This window comes from Lepeophtheirus salmonis, chromosome 3 (genome assembly GCF_016086655.4).
Source record: "Lepeophtheirus salmonis chromosome 3, UVic_Lsal_1.4, whole genome shotgun sequence".
Lineage (NCBI taxonomy): Eukaryota > Metazoa > Arthropoda > Copepoda > Siphonostomatoida > Caligidae > Lepeophtheirus > Lepeophtheirus salmonis.
The window spans coordinates 32,063,565-32,082,514 of record NC_052133.2 but is presented as its reverse complement, the minus strand read 5'-3'; the positions used below and the strand labels follow the sequence as shown (position 1 = coordinate 32,082,514).

Sequence of the window (18,950 nt, the reverse complement as noted above, 5' to 3'; positions counted from 1 at the left end):
TATAACGAAGTAAAGGTGTTTGTGTGAATTATTTTCACGTTGGTTCCTTCACCTTTCATACTAAGTTGAAACAGCTGCCACGAGCAAGCTTGTATTGATTTTGTTTTTTGATCATGATTTTTTTTAGTTTCACTTAACCAATTCCTATAAAAAAAGGGGATAGGTGGTTTTTTTGTAGGAAAAAACAATGTTTCTTTTAATTATCTTCCATTCGACTGTTGATGTAAGGATATGTTCTTTATAATATTGATCGATATTATGTATAATCTCAATTATTTCTTTAAAAAATATTAAACTTTAAGGATGGTGGTGTTAAAAGGCAAATTTAATTAAGGAGTTCCAGAATGGACTAGTGTTTTAACATAGGAACAAAGTAAAAATAGCAACAAACGATATTTTAATAATTTTATGTTACGAATCAAATCAACATTTATTCTGTACATGAGTATAGAAGAAGTAGTGCAGTAAACTTCTTTAATATTGTAAGAAAATATGACACATATTTGGATAAAGTTAGATGCATTTCACTAAATCAATAGGATATTACAGTTGAGCTACTTGGCAATGCAGTCAACAAATATTTACAACAATATCCCAAGTTTTGTACCTTTTGGACTCTATGTTTAATGCACCAACATTGCCGAGTCTATCATCTGCAGGACTGTAAGAATTTACTGGTCGTGATTTTAATACTAGGTATTTGTTGGCGCTTGCGTATAAAATTAGGATAAATACAATATTGCCTAATTTGGTAAGAACAAAATGGATAGGAAAGTATATACTGTTGCACGGTCCACCTTAAGTATCTCTTAGAACTACCACCAGGACTGCTTATAACGTGAGTAGATCCTTTTCTTCTTTTTAATTTGATCTAAAAAAAAATATTTCCACTGTTTTTTGGAAATAAAAATACGCTTAAATTTTTATTTATTCATCTAATTTAGGATATAAAATATCACGAGCGGACTTTTTTAATAAAATTTGTAATAATAAATGTCAAAGTAGTTATTTTAGAAAATATTTCTTAAGCTTTTTGTCTTTTTTATTCACCTTTTTTAGTCTTTTTATGATCTTTTTCTGCAAAAATATTAGAAAGAATGAAAAAAGTCGAACTTTTTTCTATTCTTAAAGTTTTTAATAAAAAAATATCTTAGTGTATGTCGGAGTATATATATATATGTCATTTTTTAATTTATTACAAAGTCCCATCTAGTGCCGGACTCCTATTCAAGAGAGTGGCCTGGGGCAACCAACCCTGAACGGTATTGTTCATAAATGACTTCGAATATTTATATTATTCTTTAAAAGAGGTCTTGAGCTCAACAACGTATGTTGGTACAATATACCTATTTGACAATAATGTCCTGGAAATATTTTTTTTTTTTATGATAAAGAATTTTCATTAGATATAAACGAAGGAATTTTGTCATATATCATCATTCATAAAATGATCTTCTATACATACTAATATCTCCATTTATTTGACAATACCACTTGATTAATTTAATTTTTTTTAAGGGAGCATCAATTTATTCTGGTACTCAAACAATAACAATAAATAAATAGGAAAATTATTTAAAATACATAAAAATTTTACAAGTTAGATAAATAAAAACGAACTATAAAATGATTGGGGAAAAAACCTACAAAAACCCTTGCTCATTAAAATTTCTAAATAATTTCTTGCTATGTTCAATATAGATTTACCAATTTACATTTTCTTTGCTTTATTATACAAAAAGATACTGCAGTTTTACGACCACTATATGCTGTTTTACCTGACTTATTTAGTTGAAAATAGGAAAATCCACCCTTTCTTATGGCTTTCCAAAAATTACGTATAGTTCTGCTGCCAGTATATCATATTTTGACCGTAGTGTTTTACATTTATATAAGAGATATAAGATTTCTTTTTCTTCCCTGCAAAAGTAAGAACATGTATTTTTTAATATAAAAAGATGACACTTCCGGGTTACTAATAATCACAGGGTATAAAAAACATTTTGAGGAGGAGTTTATAATAGATTCTGAAAACTATTAGAAAATGTAACAGAAAACGGTATGCATTGGAGATGGTCAAAAATAATATAATTGGCAAAGCGAGCATTATTTAGTATAAACTCTTTTTTCACTTAATAGCTAATACACAATCTCGGCATCTGTACAACTCTTGGACGTACTTAACCACTCCACTCGTATCACATCCTGAACTGTAACTATAATTAATGAACTTTGTTTCCGGATAGCGTCCTTTTCTAAATTGTTAGATCGACCTCTTTTTAACTTCTTATTTCGTTTCACGATAATTATCATTCAAGAGACAATTAATTTTTACCTACTTCCAATATCTTGTCGTAGCTTAATCAGATGTATAAGCTTCGCTTTTTTCTTCACTGCATTTCTACAGCTGTATTTTATAGGAACTCTTTTCCATAGGATCTCCATATCCATTGATTAATTTAACTTTGTTATTTAATAACTATTTCAGAAAAACACCAATTCGAGCTTATTATTTGTTTTTATTAATATGAAGTCAGGCAGAGCACCACTAAGGAGCAGTATCCCACTTCTCTAACTTTTTTATAATATGTTCATAATGGATGTTATAATTTTATATTTCTTATAACTTGTAGATACACTTATAGCTTTTTCACTGATTTTAATTATTATATAGTAATATGTATGTATTAAATGCAAATATCTGCCTCTGTTCGTGTCCTCGAATCACGGCCATACTAATAGATGGATTTTCCTATGAAATTTCATGTACGTTTTTTTTTTGTGGTTGTTGTAACCACTTTCTTTGTTTTCAAGGCCATGGCAGTCTTAAAATAACATTTCTCTAAAAACAAATTTTTTGACTAGCAAACGACTATTTCATATTAAACAAAAAGTAAAGGTCATAAAATTATAAGAAGGATCTTTGGTGCATGATATTATGTATCTTTGCACAATTATTTTAAAATGAAATTTTAAGATTTAGATTTTTTTAAAAAGATAGAATAAAACATAGGATTTTTAAGAATAATATGAAAGTTGAGTTCAATTAGAATATTTTTCCTTCTCTAAACCTTAAAATTTCCATATAAAAAAGAGTTCAAATTTAATTTTAATATCTTAGTTCCCAGGCAACACGGGGCAAACTTACTTTTTTTTCTTATTAAAAAAGGGTGCAAAGATACATACCACAATCAACATGCAGTCCTAAAATGTGACAGTTTTTAGGATTTGCTTTATATGTATTAAGCTGAAGAATTCTTAATTAATTTTGATTTCTTAATGTCCCGGGCAACACTGGTTATACATTCAAATAACGCCATAATGAAGACAGAAAATAATCTTAAAACACTTTTCCCCTTGAGAAAAGCTTGAAAGGGAAGATAACAGAAATTGACTGGGTCATAGAAACCAGTCCCAATTACCTGAATGCTTTCGAAGTAGAAGCAACTATCGTCAAAATTGAAGAAATCATTTATTTAAATTTCCAGTTGCCACCAAATTCCCATTCCAATACATAGGGGAATGCATAGTATAGTTTAGGGAACTTTACAGAAAAGGTAAAACATTTTCTTCTACTACAGATTATATGGGTTGTTTTTTCATTCAGTAAAACTTTGAATTGTCTTTTTTTACTTCTTAATGGGATTAGTCTAATGATTTTCAATTATTGTTTTTAATTTTTACTTCATTTATGTCGGGTTTTTTCCCAAACCTTCTGAGTATATTCTTATTCATTTTTATGGCTATTAAAAAAGAATTATTATTACTAAATAATGTAAATAGATTTCAGTAAAATATTAAAAAAATATATACAATCATGCGTTGAATGATTATGTTTTATATTAACAAAAGTACCAAAATTAGTTAGAAAACAATTGAAAACAAGTTAAAATGTAATTATTAAATTAATAAAAATAAAATATTACTAAAATTTATTATGCACGAAGAACTAAAGTATCAATACATTCAGTAACACTTTATAAACTAAATTGATATCAAATTTATGTATATTCGGTTCTTTGAAAAAAGCAATACTTTTTTGTTTGTATTCATAAACGTTTGTAAAACATCACAGCATCTTTATGTACTCCACAATCTTTCTTGAATACCTTTTTTCCATTCATTTCGTAATTTTCATACTTAATTCTATGCAATATGAGTCATTATTTAATCCATTTGAATAATATGAAATAATATATTACCTATACAAGGACTTAAAACCTTCTTTAGAACATATTTTTTGAGTAAAAAGAGAAGTACCCACACATTTAAGGATTTCGAACCCCATCTTTTGAGCATTTTTTTCACATTCTCTCATTAACATTGTACCAAGTCCTTTATGCCCATAAGATGGCCTGCAAGGATATATTTTTTATGATCATGGTTAATGGATGTACCAGTTAGAAAGCAAAAAAAAAACATTAGCTTGTCCTTCGAAAAAAAAAAAATATTAATCGATTTTGTCGAGTTCAAAATGTTTTATATGGTCAATATATCAATTTCAAGATTGTTTCGCGTTTTAAGTTCAAGTAAAGTCGTATTTATCACAAAAATAAAAGAGGGGGGGGGAGCTTGATTGATATTCAGCTTTAGTAAACTACTTTATTTTCTATTATTTTTCATATTTCATTTTTTAAAATAAATTAATTTCTGGTAACTCAAAAAATTAATAATAATTTATTGTCAAAAAACTAGTTTGTGACATCACATTTATCGGTCATCTATAAAATTATCTATAAAATTAAATTCCAATAAATTGGCAAAGTATTATTTTTGCTAAGCTAATGAGAAAAAATATACAATTATTTCCGCAATGGCCATACTTGAGTTTTTGTTAGATTGTTTTTTCTGGAATTTCTTAATTTAATTTGGAAAACACAAATAAGTTAATTAATTGATTTTCGATTTGAGCCCTCAAATAATCCCTATCGGCCCAAAAAATTTCAAATAAAATGAGTCTACATTAAGGCCCTTACTTAATACCAAGGATCAAAACTTCCATTATTTTATTCGCTTTCAGAAGTTTATAAATATCCTTTTCGTTTCCATAGTTTGTTTCCAAATCGTATAGAAATTTATTAAGAATTTTAAATTTCTCTGGAGATGCAGAACATTGACACTTATTGTTATTCAGGACACACTCATCTTCTTCTTTGTTGTCATCCTGGTTTTAAATAGGAAATAAAATTTGATTAATTATTTAATGTTTTAACTATGAATGCAAATCAAATTGAGCACTTGACATTTGAGCATCTTAAAAAATATATCAACCATGTGTTTTTGGAAATTTATGTGTAGCATCTGCTATTATAAGGCATCTAAACAATTATATTTTGATGAGTTATTTTATCTTTCATAAAAGAAATATGACATTGATAAAACAAATACCTTAACGAACTATCTTGTAGCACAAATATCACATCCAATAAAAACGCCAATTCCAGCAAAAGACTAAAAAAAATTCATCTCTCAACTCAGTGAATAAGTATGATTCAGAGCTGAGTGTTTCCTTCTATAATCTTGAACAAGAAATTTATGATTTTAAAATGTCAACCATAGAAAAGTAAAATTCCCTGGAGGTTTTAAAATATTTACTATTATTGAAAAAAAAAAAATTTGGTTATATTTTTTTGTTCTTAAAAAAATAATAACGATTTCATACAATATTATATGTATGCAAAAAGGTTTTCACTCCTCAATTGTTTGTATATTTATATGATAATTACTTTAATAGAACCATTGACAATTGTTATTCCAATGAGCTCTTCATTAGAATTGAATATCCCTAATGACAAATTCTTTTTCAAATATCCCTCATACTCTTGTTGCTGCGCAGGTATTCTATAAATTAAAGAAGACAATAACTTTATTATGATCCACTGTAAGTATGTAAGATATTTATACAATGATATTTATTATTTTTATATCTCCTAGGTTAAAATATTTCAAAATTAAAAGGTGTGAAGTAGTTATATATTTCATTATTTCTAATATTATATCATCACAAAGGTACTTTCAAACATCCCCTGAACGAAATTAATTGGTAACTTTTTTTTGTTTAAAAGCAATAATAATAACGATTTCATTCAATATAATATGTATGCCCAAGATTTTTTGCCTGAGATACCGTTTTCTTTGGACCTATTGGAGTTTAAACTTACAGGAAATGCCATATTTAATAATATAAGATTCGTTACATACCTATTGACGAATAACTGAGTTTGAAGTTATTCAAAAAAATTTACTTAATCATTACTAGAATAAAATTAGATAATAACCAAAATATTTATACATTTTGCTTCTTTTTTTTGTTTTTGATCTGTTAATTTTTTTTCTTCCGTTATATTTAATTTGACTTTTATTCAAAGTCAAATAAAAATACTAATTTTGTTTAAAAAGCCTCCAGAAAGAAAATAAAAGAAGAACCCTGAGCAAAATGACATACCGATAACCAAAAGGACAAAGGTCTAACATGACTGAAAGAGGTTCTCGATCGTTGAAAAACTCTCTGATAAATTCCATAACATCTTCGATTGCTTCAACTCCTAGAGTTTTGAAATGATATCCTTCACTCCCCATGACTTATTGATAAATGAAAGATATGTTATTCAAATGTTATTTAAAGTCTTCTCTTTCTTTCATAACATAAATAAGAATGACGTTTACAGTTCAGAATGTAACATCAACATATATAAGATATGAAATAGCATGTATTCGGGGGGAACAACTCACCGTTCCGTTACTTATATGGGGAGGGGGGGGTGTTAAAATCAAATTCAATTTTAGCCCTACTTTTGGGATACAAGGGCATCTTTTAAATACATTAGAATAAATATTTTTTTAATTTCCAGTCAAACCCCCTCCCTCCGGTTTCTGACCGCATATCTAATTACATTGTACAACTTCAATAATTAATGTGGACGCCATCTGTTGTATGAATTTATATACAGGGTATACAAGCCAAAACGTGGAATGTTAATTAATGTTTATTTTTTCACTACTATCAAAATGTTTAGGGATTATTTTTTGATATTCTGCTTACACCGTCCTTTTCGCATAAACAAACTATATTAATCATTTAGTTATTTCACCATTGTGAGCGAGCAACAAACAAAAAGGTAGAGCGTCTCAGATCTCTGGAGATGCTGGAGTTTATGTGATGAAGATTACAGACATTATTAAGTGTACTATGAGGCTGGTTTTTAATTTGACCAAAATGATAAAAAAATGGAGAAGAACTCTCCAGGATTTCAAGAAGTGGAGGGCATCATTTAAAGAGGGATACGAAGATCTTGTTAAGTTTGGAGAAGAATATAAAGGAGGATCCCACTATGTCGATGAATCGTCTCTCCAACGACTTCTCTGTGGCTCCTCGGACCACCAAGAGGGATATTAAGCACAACTTTGGATTAGTTTCTTTCATAAGAACCCCACGATGCCTTCTGAAAAAGAAATGAAAGCTACAAGGCTCGAGAGGTGCAAATAAAATCCTCAAATGGATCAAGGCAAATGGGGCAATTGTAAAAAATTTCTCGGTCAAGAAGATTTTCAAAGTCGATCAATTCCAAAACCACAAGAACGACCGCTGGCTTGCAGAAAAAAACAAAGATATCCATGGAGTTTACCATGAAAAATATCTGTACCAAACAATGATCCTCGGTGTTTTGGCCATTTGAGGGAAAGTATATGCCTCCGTTCTTTTTCAAGTCTGGACAGATAATCGGCAAGGAGGCCTACTATAAAGTGCTTAGGTACACTATTTTGCCATGGCTAAAGACAAACTACATGGACGGTAACTACGTGTGATGTGCCAAAAGTTCTGCGCCGATATCATAGCTCGATTCTAGTTCAACGAGATATGGTCCTGGTCCTTCTCCATATTTGAGCCCACTGGACTTTTCTATATGAGGCTCTTTGGTGGAAGAAACCAACAGATCTTAGAACCAAACGTGGACTCATTAACTCCTGTATGGCCTTCAGGCGACGTGTAAAGGTTTTAATTGATAATGAATCCATGGTAATGAGTCATAAACTATTTTTAAAAAAACAATTAATGAAGGCTTTAACAAATGGAAAGTTCTCGAAAGATAGTGTGATCATATCTAAAAAATAAATATCTTGTGCCTTTATCGAAATTAATAAATGAGTTATAGACTAACACATAATTGAAACTTTTTTATCCTTAGTCAAATCTATTTTAATGAAAGCGAAAAAGTAACCGTTTAGTTCATATGATCTCTTAAACTATGTTTTTAAAAGTTCAAAGGTTGAAAAAAGTGGATAAAAGAATACAATAAATGATAAAAATCTACCTCTGGACATCAGTAATGAGATAACATTCATTCCACAATAGAGAGGGAGGGAAGAGCAGGAATGTGCGAAAAATATTCATTGTTGTAGATGCAAACATATTTAATTAATTATCTCATCAAGAGAGTACCTATAAGGTTATTGCCGGTCACTCTTTCTCTATTTGTTACTATTTTCTAAGTTTTAAAAGGTGACCATCAAAAGCAGGTTCATCTTTGTAACACTCTTAATGCAGTTTTGTTTATATTACGAATTTAATGCGTTGAACTGCATATGACTGCTATGTGTGTTGCCACACTAAATTTAGGTGAGAGTATATCAAGTGAAACACATATATTAAGCTCAATATACACTATTACTTAATATATTATTATTCTTAAGCTACATAGCTTATTTCTACTAATGAGCAAAAGAAAATCAATTTTGTATCTAAGTAAAATGTTTTCAATCAAATTGCACCAAAATAATGCAGTATAGTTTGATGTCTGAGATGAACATCCAACTTCATAAAAATAAACACGAGAAAGTGTTTCCAAAAAATATTCAATTTTGAAATTAATTTAATCTTGACTTAGTTCATTTTTCTATTTAATTTTAAATCATTGAAAAGTTAAGGAGGCGTTGGAATGATTGCGTTGCTCATGATGAAGATTATATTGATGAATAAAGCCAATTTTGAAAAAAAAAAATGCGAGGGACTTTCCAGTCCATGAATTATTTGTGAATGAATTGTATGGTACTTATGGACAATGTAGGAAAAACGTTCATGGAAGAATATTTATTAATTTATATTTCGCAATTTGATTCTTTTTTTATACAAGTATATGGTGTTAAAGACCGCTTCCTTTTTGTAAAATTTATTTTAATGTTGATCAATAATGAAATTTAAAAAAATCGGAGAAATGAGAAAAAGTTGAATTTATCTTAATTATATATTACTGTGATGACATTTGAAAGTCATCATGATCAGAAAAGTATTATCCCAGATTAGAAACTGTAAGTCATTTGCTCAAGTTTCCTCAATTAAAATTTTTGATTTTAAAAAGAAAAATTCAATTACAGATTAGTTTAGTCAAAATATTTTCAAATTAATATCTTAATAAAAATTAGGTTACTTCATTTTAAAAATAAGAAATAATTCAAGTCCAAGCAATTTCATAAAATCGGTAAAATGATTGTAGTAAAAAGGTTGCAGACAAAAATGTTCGTTTAACATCGTTGTGTGCATTATCATTGTGAGACAAAAACGTTGTGGGTAATAAAGCAATATGATTGTGAGTAATTTCATTGCAAGACAATATCATCGTGTGCAATTTCGTTGCAATTTATATTAAGGATATATAGACGATAAAACTATTTAATGATGAAGAAACGTGCCAGAATGGAACCCTTTTAATCTATTATACACCCTGGACCACAGGCTGTGTAAATTAACTGCTGGGCCCCGAGGCAAGTAGAATTTATCCGCCGCCGCTTCCCTGAGCATCAAGGTATTATTCTAATATCCCAAAATACACCCTGGCCTACAGGTTGTACAGTTGAAGTGCTGGGACCCGAGGCAGATTAAATTACACAGCACGCCGCGTTTCTAAGTACCAAAGAACCCTTCTTGCGTTAATACACTCTTGTCCACAGGTTGAATTGGTCCGCCTTTACTTTCCTGAGCATCAAGGTACCCTTCTAATATCTAAAAATATACCCTTGCAGTTGAAGTGCTGGGGCCCAAGGCAGTTTAAACTCCACCGCTGCACTCTTCAATTCAGGGATATATTCTTGCACTCTGCTGCCCATATAATTATTCATTCCCAATTTTATAATTATTTGATAACCAAATAAAGGAATGCATTATGCGTCTGTAAAACAGAACTTATATTCAAAATTGTGGGGAATAGCTAAGAGGATAAAAAATGATTTATTTAGGTTTTCAAAATTTTAAGAGGTAATGAATTATACGAATTATTTACGCTGGGCGTACTTTCATTTATACAGTAATTCCATGTGTATATACACTTCTTGCAAACAAAAGTCATGAGACATACAGTAGACTTTAGGATGGATTAACGAGGAACACATATGGAGTTACATTTAATTCCATCAGTGTATTAGCTGATTTTGAACTAAATACTATATCTACAACTAATGATGTTTTCCATTTATTAAAAGTTGTAAGATGGTTTTTTTTCATTTGGGCGGAGGCGAGTTCAAAAGTCCGTGCTACGACAAATCTATAATGAAAACGATGATATACTAACTAAAATAAAGGGTTTTATTACATCACCTTTCCTACCTTCTGATATAATTATAAATACTTTTGAGATCCTCACAGAAACATTTCCTGAGGATCTTAGAGTGATTGACGATTATTTTGTAGATAATTAAATGGGTATGAGAAGAACAAGAATAGAGCCCAGATATCGATCAGCATTGTGGAATATGAATAGAAGAACGGAAGAAGGTTTACCTTGAGCAAATAACTCCTTAAAGTCTTCGCATATGGCTTTCTAGTCTTCAATGCAGAGCCAAAAAGCCTTTACTTTGGAAGCTTCTGCAAACCAATATTAAGGAAAATAAATGGCTTATAAGAAGTTGTTTTCCAAAAAAGGTAAAGGATGCACTAAATAATTTAATTCCAAATATAAAGAATATTCCTAGTCTTGATTTTTTAAGTGGATGCACAATAGACATAGAAATAAATTTATAATTTGAAAATTGAATTTGTTTTAACTTATTTTAATACATATTACCACAAAAGTAGAAGTTAAATATCCCGAGTCATCACCTACAAAGAGGAAGGGCCTACGTGGAAGCAAGTAAATGGAAGGATGGAGGACTAAACAAATAAAATATGTATTATTTTTTGGCGAGATTCCTCTACATACTTAAAAGGCCAAGATGGGTATGTACAAGATGAAAGATTGGTAAAATTATTATAACTACAAGTTGTAACTAATACTAATATGCTACGATATACAACCATGTTGGTGAGTGAGAGTAGATATTTGTATAATATTGATGTTGCCTCACCACACGGGCTAAATAGTTAATTAGTCGATAAAAACATTTTAGGGTTAAAGCATTTTTTTATATCTAATTCTGAGTTAGGTTGACTATTTATTGAACCAAGCAACAGAGTAGTCAATCAAAGAAAATCATAATGTGGCACAATAATTTAACTATCATCCACGAATAATCAATATTTTTCAAAAAGTAGCTAAATTATTTTAAAAAAACTCAACAAAGATATTTCCAACTAGGTATTTTCCTGGTTTCCGATCCATAATCTTAATGAGAATAATCCATAAGTTTATACATTAAACATTAATAATATAGAGATTCTATAGCTTATTTTGTTCTTTAAGAATTTCTAAATTCAATGAAGCTAGCAGAGGGATGAAAGAGTACCCAAAAAGATCAGTCCCAACTCCCGTGAAGCTTTCTCCTAAAAAGAATATAATACAAATTATATAGTTTGGAGTCAAGTCAAAAAGGGCCCATGAATTAAAGGTTTACTGTCGTAACATTGATAACAAAAATGATCAGAGAATACACATCGTTTTTAAAGATCCTACTCCAAGAGGACCCATAGATCTAAGTGTTTGAATGCTATCTAACTCTTTTTTTTTTTTTTTTTTTTGAATTTATACTTCCAAATAAGTTAAGGAAATTGAGACGAAATCATATAAGAACTTCAGTTAGTCCTTCTAGACTGATCTAATTTGATTTTTTGGGCACCACTCTGATGGGTGATGAGTGATGACGTCTAATAATGAGGCAAATTATTTCATTATATTTAATATATGAAAATGTCGCTGATATCAAGCTTGCTCAAATGAGTGTTGCTGAGATTACCCTAGCAGAAATAAATGTTGCTCAAATGAATGCACACCGTATATGTGTCTCTTATCATTTTGGACACGGATTAATCTATATTTATATTAATGCAATAATATTTACATTAATTTTTTAAATACAAAGTATTCCAATATAAGAAGACGCTGAGCTCACTCCTGTGATTAAAAATTGTTATAATTTATCATTGTTTTTATCTACCAAAGAGTTTACATAGTTTTCCATTTTTTTTATTAAAACGTTAACCATGAACATATCAAACGGATTTGGTATGGACAACCCTTGGACCGGGGTGTATTATAGTATGTTAAGAGGGTCCCTTGGTGCTTAGAAACACAGCAGTAGTGGAGTTTAAACTACCTTGGTTCCCAGTACTTCAACTGGTACACCCTGTGGGCCAGGGTGTATTTTGGGATATCACAAGGGTACCTTGATGGATAGGTAAGTGGAGGTGAATAAATTCAACCTTTGGCCAAGAGTGTATTAACGCATGTTAGAAGGGTCCCTTGGTGCTTAGAAACGCGGTGGCGGTGGAGTTTAAAACGCCTTTGGGACCCAGCACTTCAACTGTACAACCTGTGGGCCAGTGTGTATTTTGGGATATTAGAAGGGAACTTTGATGCTCAGGGAAGTTACGGCAGATAAATTCTACTTGCCTCGGGGCCTAGCAGCTCACCTACATAACCCATGGGCCAGGGCATATTATAGATTAAAAGGGGTCCATCCTGGCACGTTTCTTCATCTTTCAATAGTTTTAACGTACAAGTATAATATAAATTGCACACGATAATATTGTCTAGCAATGAAATTAATCACAATCATATTGTTTCACAAAGATATTACCACGCAACGATATTAGCCCCAACATTTTTGTCCGCAACATTTTTACCACAACATTTTAAAATGAACCATACATATATATTCTATATTTTTAAAATTCACTAAAAATTGTAATAAAAAAGACAAAGATAGGCCAAGAATCCCAATCACATCAGTTGGATTGGCTTTTGAGCCAATAAATGATTGATTATTGTCTAATTGAACATGCAAATCTTTATGGCCATTTTTATTTTAAAAACCGGAATTTAATTTGTAGAAAACTCAGCAATAATTAATTTGTAGAAAACTCAGCAATGATTAATTTTCCAATTTGTCACAGTCTAGATTAGGGCATTGGTCACAAGTAAAATATACTTCATCCTATCCCATTTTATGGACATGTAAATATTCATTGATCAAACTGATAGTTAAGTAGGGGAGAGATCCGGCCAAAAAACCAGGCAATAGAATAATGAAAAAGAAGCTTCGTTAGTCCAGCGTCAGAATTATGTTAAAACATTTTATAAATACACCTTAATTCAATTTTTAATCTTCTGACTTTTTAAAATAAAGATAAGTGAGTATTTCATAAGTCATCCTTCAATAGTAAGCAAGTTCAACTTTTAATTCATGGCATTTATTTATAACATTATATTTAGATATGACTGCTATGCATCTTCTTACTTTGGAATAACACAGGATCACATTGACTTCTAGATGTAGAGAAAAATAATATGTTAGATACTTATTGAGTAAACTTATAACTTATTTTTCAATTATTATTTTTATTTGAAAATCCTATCATGATAATCTATGATCATGTTTTTCATAAATATTGATATCTGATGGTAAATCAGTTTATAGATGTAAACGTCATTATTTTTTTATGGTATGCTGAGTCTTTATTTATTGGGCATCATGGAAAAAAAAGATGAAAAGAAATGGCCTATTTTACAGAAATTAAAATTTTTTAGCAAGATATAGGATAAGACATAATAACTGCCTCAAGAGATTTACAAAAGAGGCGTTGATGACAAGGAAAACTTAATAATTTTTTGAATGCATGATATTCTTCTACAAACTCTGAAGCTTAATACAAGCTTCATCGTTTATTCAATCTATTTTTATTTTAGTAGGTACACAATTAATATCTAATTTTTGTTTGAGCAAAACGAAGTATCCCTCATTAACTTATATAACCTTCCCTATTGTATGTATCGTTTATCATTGAGTCTTTATGTCTATTTTTTGGTGGAGTATGGGCAAAGATGCAAAGTAAAATTATGAAATCATAATCCACAAACAACAATACATACAATAGAGAAGGTCCCTATTAGGGGAATAAGGCAGAGTTCTACTTTGCCTGTTGTTTCGCCAAAACTTGACCTATTATTTAAATTAATCATGCAATAAGAACTAAATTATCAATACATTCAGTAACACTTTATCAACTAAACTGATATCAAATTTATGTATATTCAGTTTTTTGATAAAAGCAATACATTTTTGTCTGTATTCATAAGCGTTTGTAAAACATCACAGCATCTTTATGTACTCCACAGTCTTTCTCGAATACCTTTTCTCCATTGATTTCGTAATTTTCATACTTAATTCTATGCAAAATGAGTCGTTATTTAATCCATTTGAATAATATAAAATAATGAATTACCTATACAAGGACTTAAAACCTTCTTTAGAACAAATTTTCTGAGTAAAAAGAGAAGTGCCCACACATTTCAGGATTTCGAATCCCATTTTTTCAGCTCTTTTTTCGCATTCCCTCATTAACATTGTACCAAGTCCTTTATGTCCATAAGATGGCCTGCAAGGATATATTTCTTATGATCATGGTTAATGGATGTACCAGTTAAAAAACACTAGATATTTATAAGTATTCCTATGAATAAAGGGTGTTGTATTTAACCTATAGGTATATCGCAAGCTGATACAATTATCTGACTCTAAGCCAATATTAATGTTAGACTTGTAGTTTGATCAAGTTTTTAAGTTTAGTATTGAATTGAATTCGTTTAAGGGAAATATATCAATTTTTTTTAATGGTAATCACTAGTACATTTAAGCTTTTTTAAGTTCGATTAATACTCGAATCCAACATTGGTGGTTACTAACGGTAATCGTCACATGTTACCAATTATTTTCGATATTTCATTTTTTAACTAAAAAATTAAAAGTTTTTAATGACTTAACCATTAATAATTCAAATATGCTCCTTTCTTTACATTTTTGACTGTTATTTCACTCTTAATTAATATTTTTTAACTAAAAAAATCAATATAACTTGAAGTATGTGACATCACTTTTATTTGTTAAAATTTTAATTATTTTCGGAAAATTAATGAAAATTTATTGTCAAAAACTGTTAATGGTCATAAATAAAATAAAGTTCCAACAAACTAGGCATATTACTCATTTAGCTTCGCTGATAAGAAAATTATACAAATAGTTGACATAGTGGACATACTTGAGTGTTTGTTTGATTGTTTTTCCTGGAATTTCTTAATTTAATTTGAAAAAAAAAAAAAAAAAGTTTATTAATTGATTATTGATTTTTGATCCTCAAATAATCGCTATTGGTCCAAAAAAATTATATTAATTCGACATCAGTCTACATAAAGGGGCTTACTTCATACAAAGGATGAAAACATTCATTATTTTGTTCCCCTTCAGAAGTTTGAAAATATCCTTTTCTTTTCCATAGTTTGTTTCCACATCATATAGAAATTGATTAACAATTTTCAAATTCTCTGGAGATGCAGAACATTCACATTTATTTTTATTCAGGATATACTCATTTTCCTCTTTGTTGTCATTCTAGTTTTAAATATGAAAATAAATAAATGATTAGTTATTGAGTGTGTGACGTTTAAAAACAAATAGATTTAAGCTTTTTACATATCAGCGCTGGTGTTTTTGGAAATTTATGTTTAGCATCTAGCATTGTAAAAAAATTATATCTTGATAAGTTATTTTATTTTTTATTAAAGAAATTGAAATTTGAAACAAAAAATACCTTAACTATCTTATTAACTCTACAAATTGGGCACATTAATGATTTATTTCCACAGATGCAAGGAAATAATAAAATGTATTATTTACTCTGTTAACAAAAATCAAAAGTTATGCTCGATATATTAAGTATTACACTCAATTTTTGTATATTTATATGATAATTACTTTAATAGAACCATTGACAATTGTTCAATGAGCTCTTCATTAGAATTGAATATCCCTAATGACAAATTCTTTTGCAAATATCCCTCATACTTTTTTTGCTGCGCAGGTATTCTAAATATTAAATAAGACAATAACTATATTATGATCGACTATAAGTATGTAAGATATTTATAATACATTCATAACATGAACTAAATCAATCAACTTGTGTTTGTGTTGGTTTTCTTTATGAAAATTCGGTCATACATCATTTTTTTTTTTAGAAAATAATCGGTAGGCTTTTGTTTGTCCTATCTATAATTATAATTTACAAATAAAATGTTTGTTTACGATTCCAATTTTGGTGAAAAGAAAAGGTCGAACCGGGAAAAATGGTCTCGGACAAAATCTCAATGCTAGAATCCACTGCAAAAACAATTACTTTAAAAAATCACTAAACGATTGTTTTAATTCATTTTCATGTTTTATTTAATAACTACTGCACTCTAGAAAAATATTCTTCAATTTATCAAATAAAAGGAAGGAAGAAAAGAATTAAGTATTTTTTTTTCTTTTACAAAGAGTAAAATAGTGTTATGGCGTTGAACTTCTTTAATAAAAAAAGGTCATCTTTATAAAATTGTATAATTATTTAACAATGAAAATGATTATTTTGACAAGAAAAAAATTTATAAATAATCAAAATATACAGTATTCCAAAAATTGATGGTGGTTTTTAAAAAAAATCATGAAATAACCTAAAAAAGGGATTTTTTTTTTTGTGAAAAACTTTATTTACTTCCCAATATGACGACCTTTAACCTTAATACCTTTTTATGCGTTTTAGCATCCCTTCATACCGATTATTCAAAGTATGTGGAGAAATTTTTTCCCAAGCATTGTCATTTTTTTTTAATTCATCGTCTGAAGTTGCTGGGGCATTATCATTGAGTTCACTCTGGACCAAGGCTCACAAATTTTCAATATGAGACAGATCAGGACTGTTGGCAGGAATCCAAGTTGTCTGAACACAACTTTGTGCCTTTTCGGAGTGGTGAGCAGGGGCACCATCCTACTGGAAAATGGATCTTGATGTTGCAGACAACATTTTCCTCTTCGAAGGAGGTACAGTTTCTTCATTACGAGACAAAGCTGACATCAAAGACTTTCTGAGGATCTATGTTACATAGTACTCGGCCGTCACAGTTTGGTTTCGTGAAATCAGGTGAAGATCTAACACTGCCTGGTGGCTGATAACGGCCCAAATCTGAATTTTCGGAGGAAATTTCACAGTTGGAGTGAGTTCCACATCTCCCTTATCTCTTGCCCAACCCCGATGTGTTTGGGGATTTGGGGCATGAAATAGCTGCGTCCTTTCATCACTGAAGAGGATACATTTCCTCTCATCGACAGTCCAGCGTTTCTGCTCACGACAGAATTGAAGCCGGCCTTCCTTTGGTTTTCTGAAAGTTTGGGGAGCAGACGAGGTTTGTACGGCAAAGCATTCAAAGAGTGCCTCAGGGAGTTGTGGACAGATGACTTGGATATTGGATAGCCCTTTGAAGGTAATCTTGCTGCAAGTTTCCAGGTGGATTGCCTCTTTTTAGTGAAAGATTTGAAATGCCCAGTTTGGGAACTTTGCTAATTTTTTTCTTATTTCCTCGACCCTTTTTATTTGCAAGGGTTTGTTAATCCCTCCTTTTCTTACAACAATTCTCAAAGGTTCTCAGAGGAATCTGTAACTTTTGAACAACGTCTCTCTGGCTTGATCCATCCTCTATCATGCCAACAGCCATGGCCCTGGTCTCCAAAGAGTGTTCTCTCACCATTTCGGATATTGAATTTAAACTAACATCCTGTGGTGTTTTCTGAGCCCTTTTATACTGATGTAGGATGCAATCATCGAAAATAATTGCATCAGCAAAATTCAATGTTGCGTAATGATTGTATCACCCAAATTTCATTTTATTCCGACCAAAAAATATTTTTCTTTAGTATAAAACGGATATTTTTAATACCACCATCAATTTTTCGACATACTGTAAATATGTTTTCTTAATTCTTATTTTATGTCTGTTTATTTTGGCCTTCCTTTATGTTTAATTTGACTTTTATATAAAGTCGAATGAAATCATAATTTTGTTACAAAAGTCCCCAAAGATATAAAAAGAGAATGATTGATCACAATAGTATATGACTTACCGATAACCAAATGGACAAAGATCTAACATGACAGCAAGAGGTTCTTGAACGTTGAAAAACTCTCTGATAAATTCCATAACATCTTCGATTGCTTCAACTCCAAGAGTTTTGAAATGATATCCTTCACTCCCCATGACTTATTTGCAAATGAAAGATATATAATATAAATAGGATAACATCCTCAGTCTTCTCTTTCTTCCATAACATAAATAATAATAACGTATACAGTTAGGAATATGATATCAACATAAAGTCTTAATATATGAGATTGGAAATAGCGTATATTAGAGAAAAAGATAAAAAATCAATAAACTCAAACTCATGTAAAAGTATAGAAACTGTGCCTAATACATAATTGTTTAAACTTTCGTTACTTATATTAGGGGAAGGGTTAAATAAATTTAATTTTAGCTGTACTTTTCGGATGCATTTGCATCTTTTCAGCCCTCTAAAACAATATTTATTTTCTTTCCGCCCCCCCCCCACTGGATATTATTTTTTCTTATAAATGCTGATTTTATTAATTTTTACTTAACTTTTTTCTTTTCTTTTTTTGACATATTTATCAATTATGTGTATTATCGATGATAACTTGT

General features: G+C 30.0%; 1 protein-coding gene across 1 annotated transcript; it reads right to left on the bottom strand.

Annotated features, from left to right (window-relative positions):
- Positions 1-3,817: 3,817 nt before the first annotated feature.
- Positions 3,818-6,623, bottom strand: LOC121114946 (arylalkylamine N-acetyltransferase 1). The gene is made up of 5 exons (XM_040709072.2): positions 6,446-6,623; positions 5,727-5,841; positions 4,977-5,164; positions 4,203-4,355; positions 3,818-4,146 (listed from the first exon to the last, which is right to left on the bottom strand). Exons 1-5 carry the CDS (start codon positions 6,577-6,579, stop codon positions 4,050-4,052), a joined length of 687 nt encoding a protein of 228 aa, XP_040565006.1. The 5' UTR covers positions 6,580-6,623; the 3' UTR covers positions 3,818-4,049.
- Positions 6,624-18,950: the final 12,327 nt, after the last annotated feature.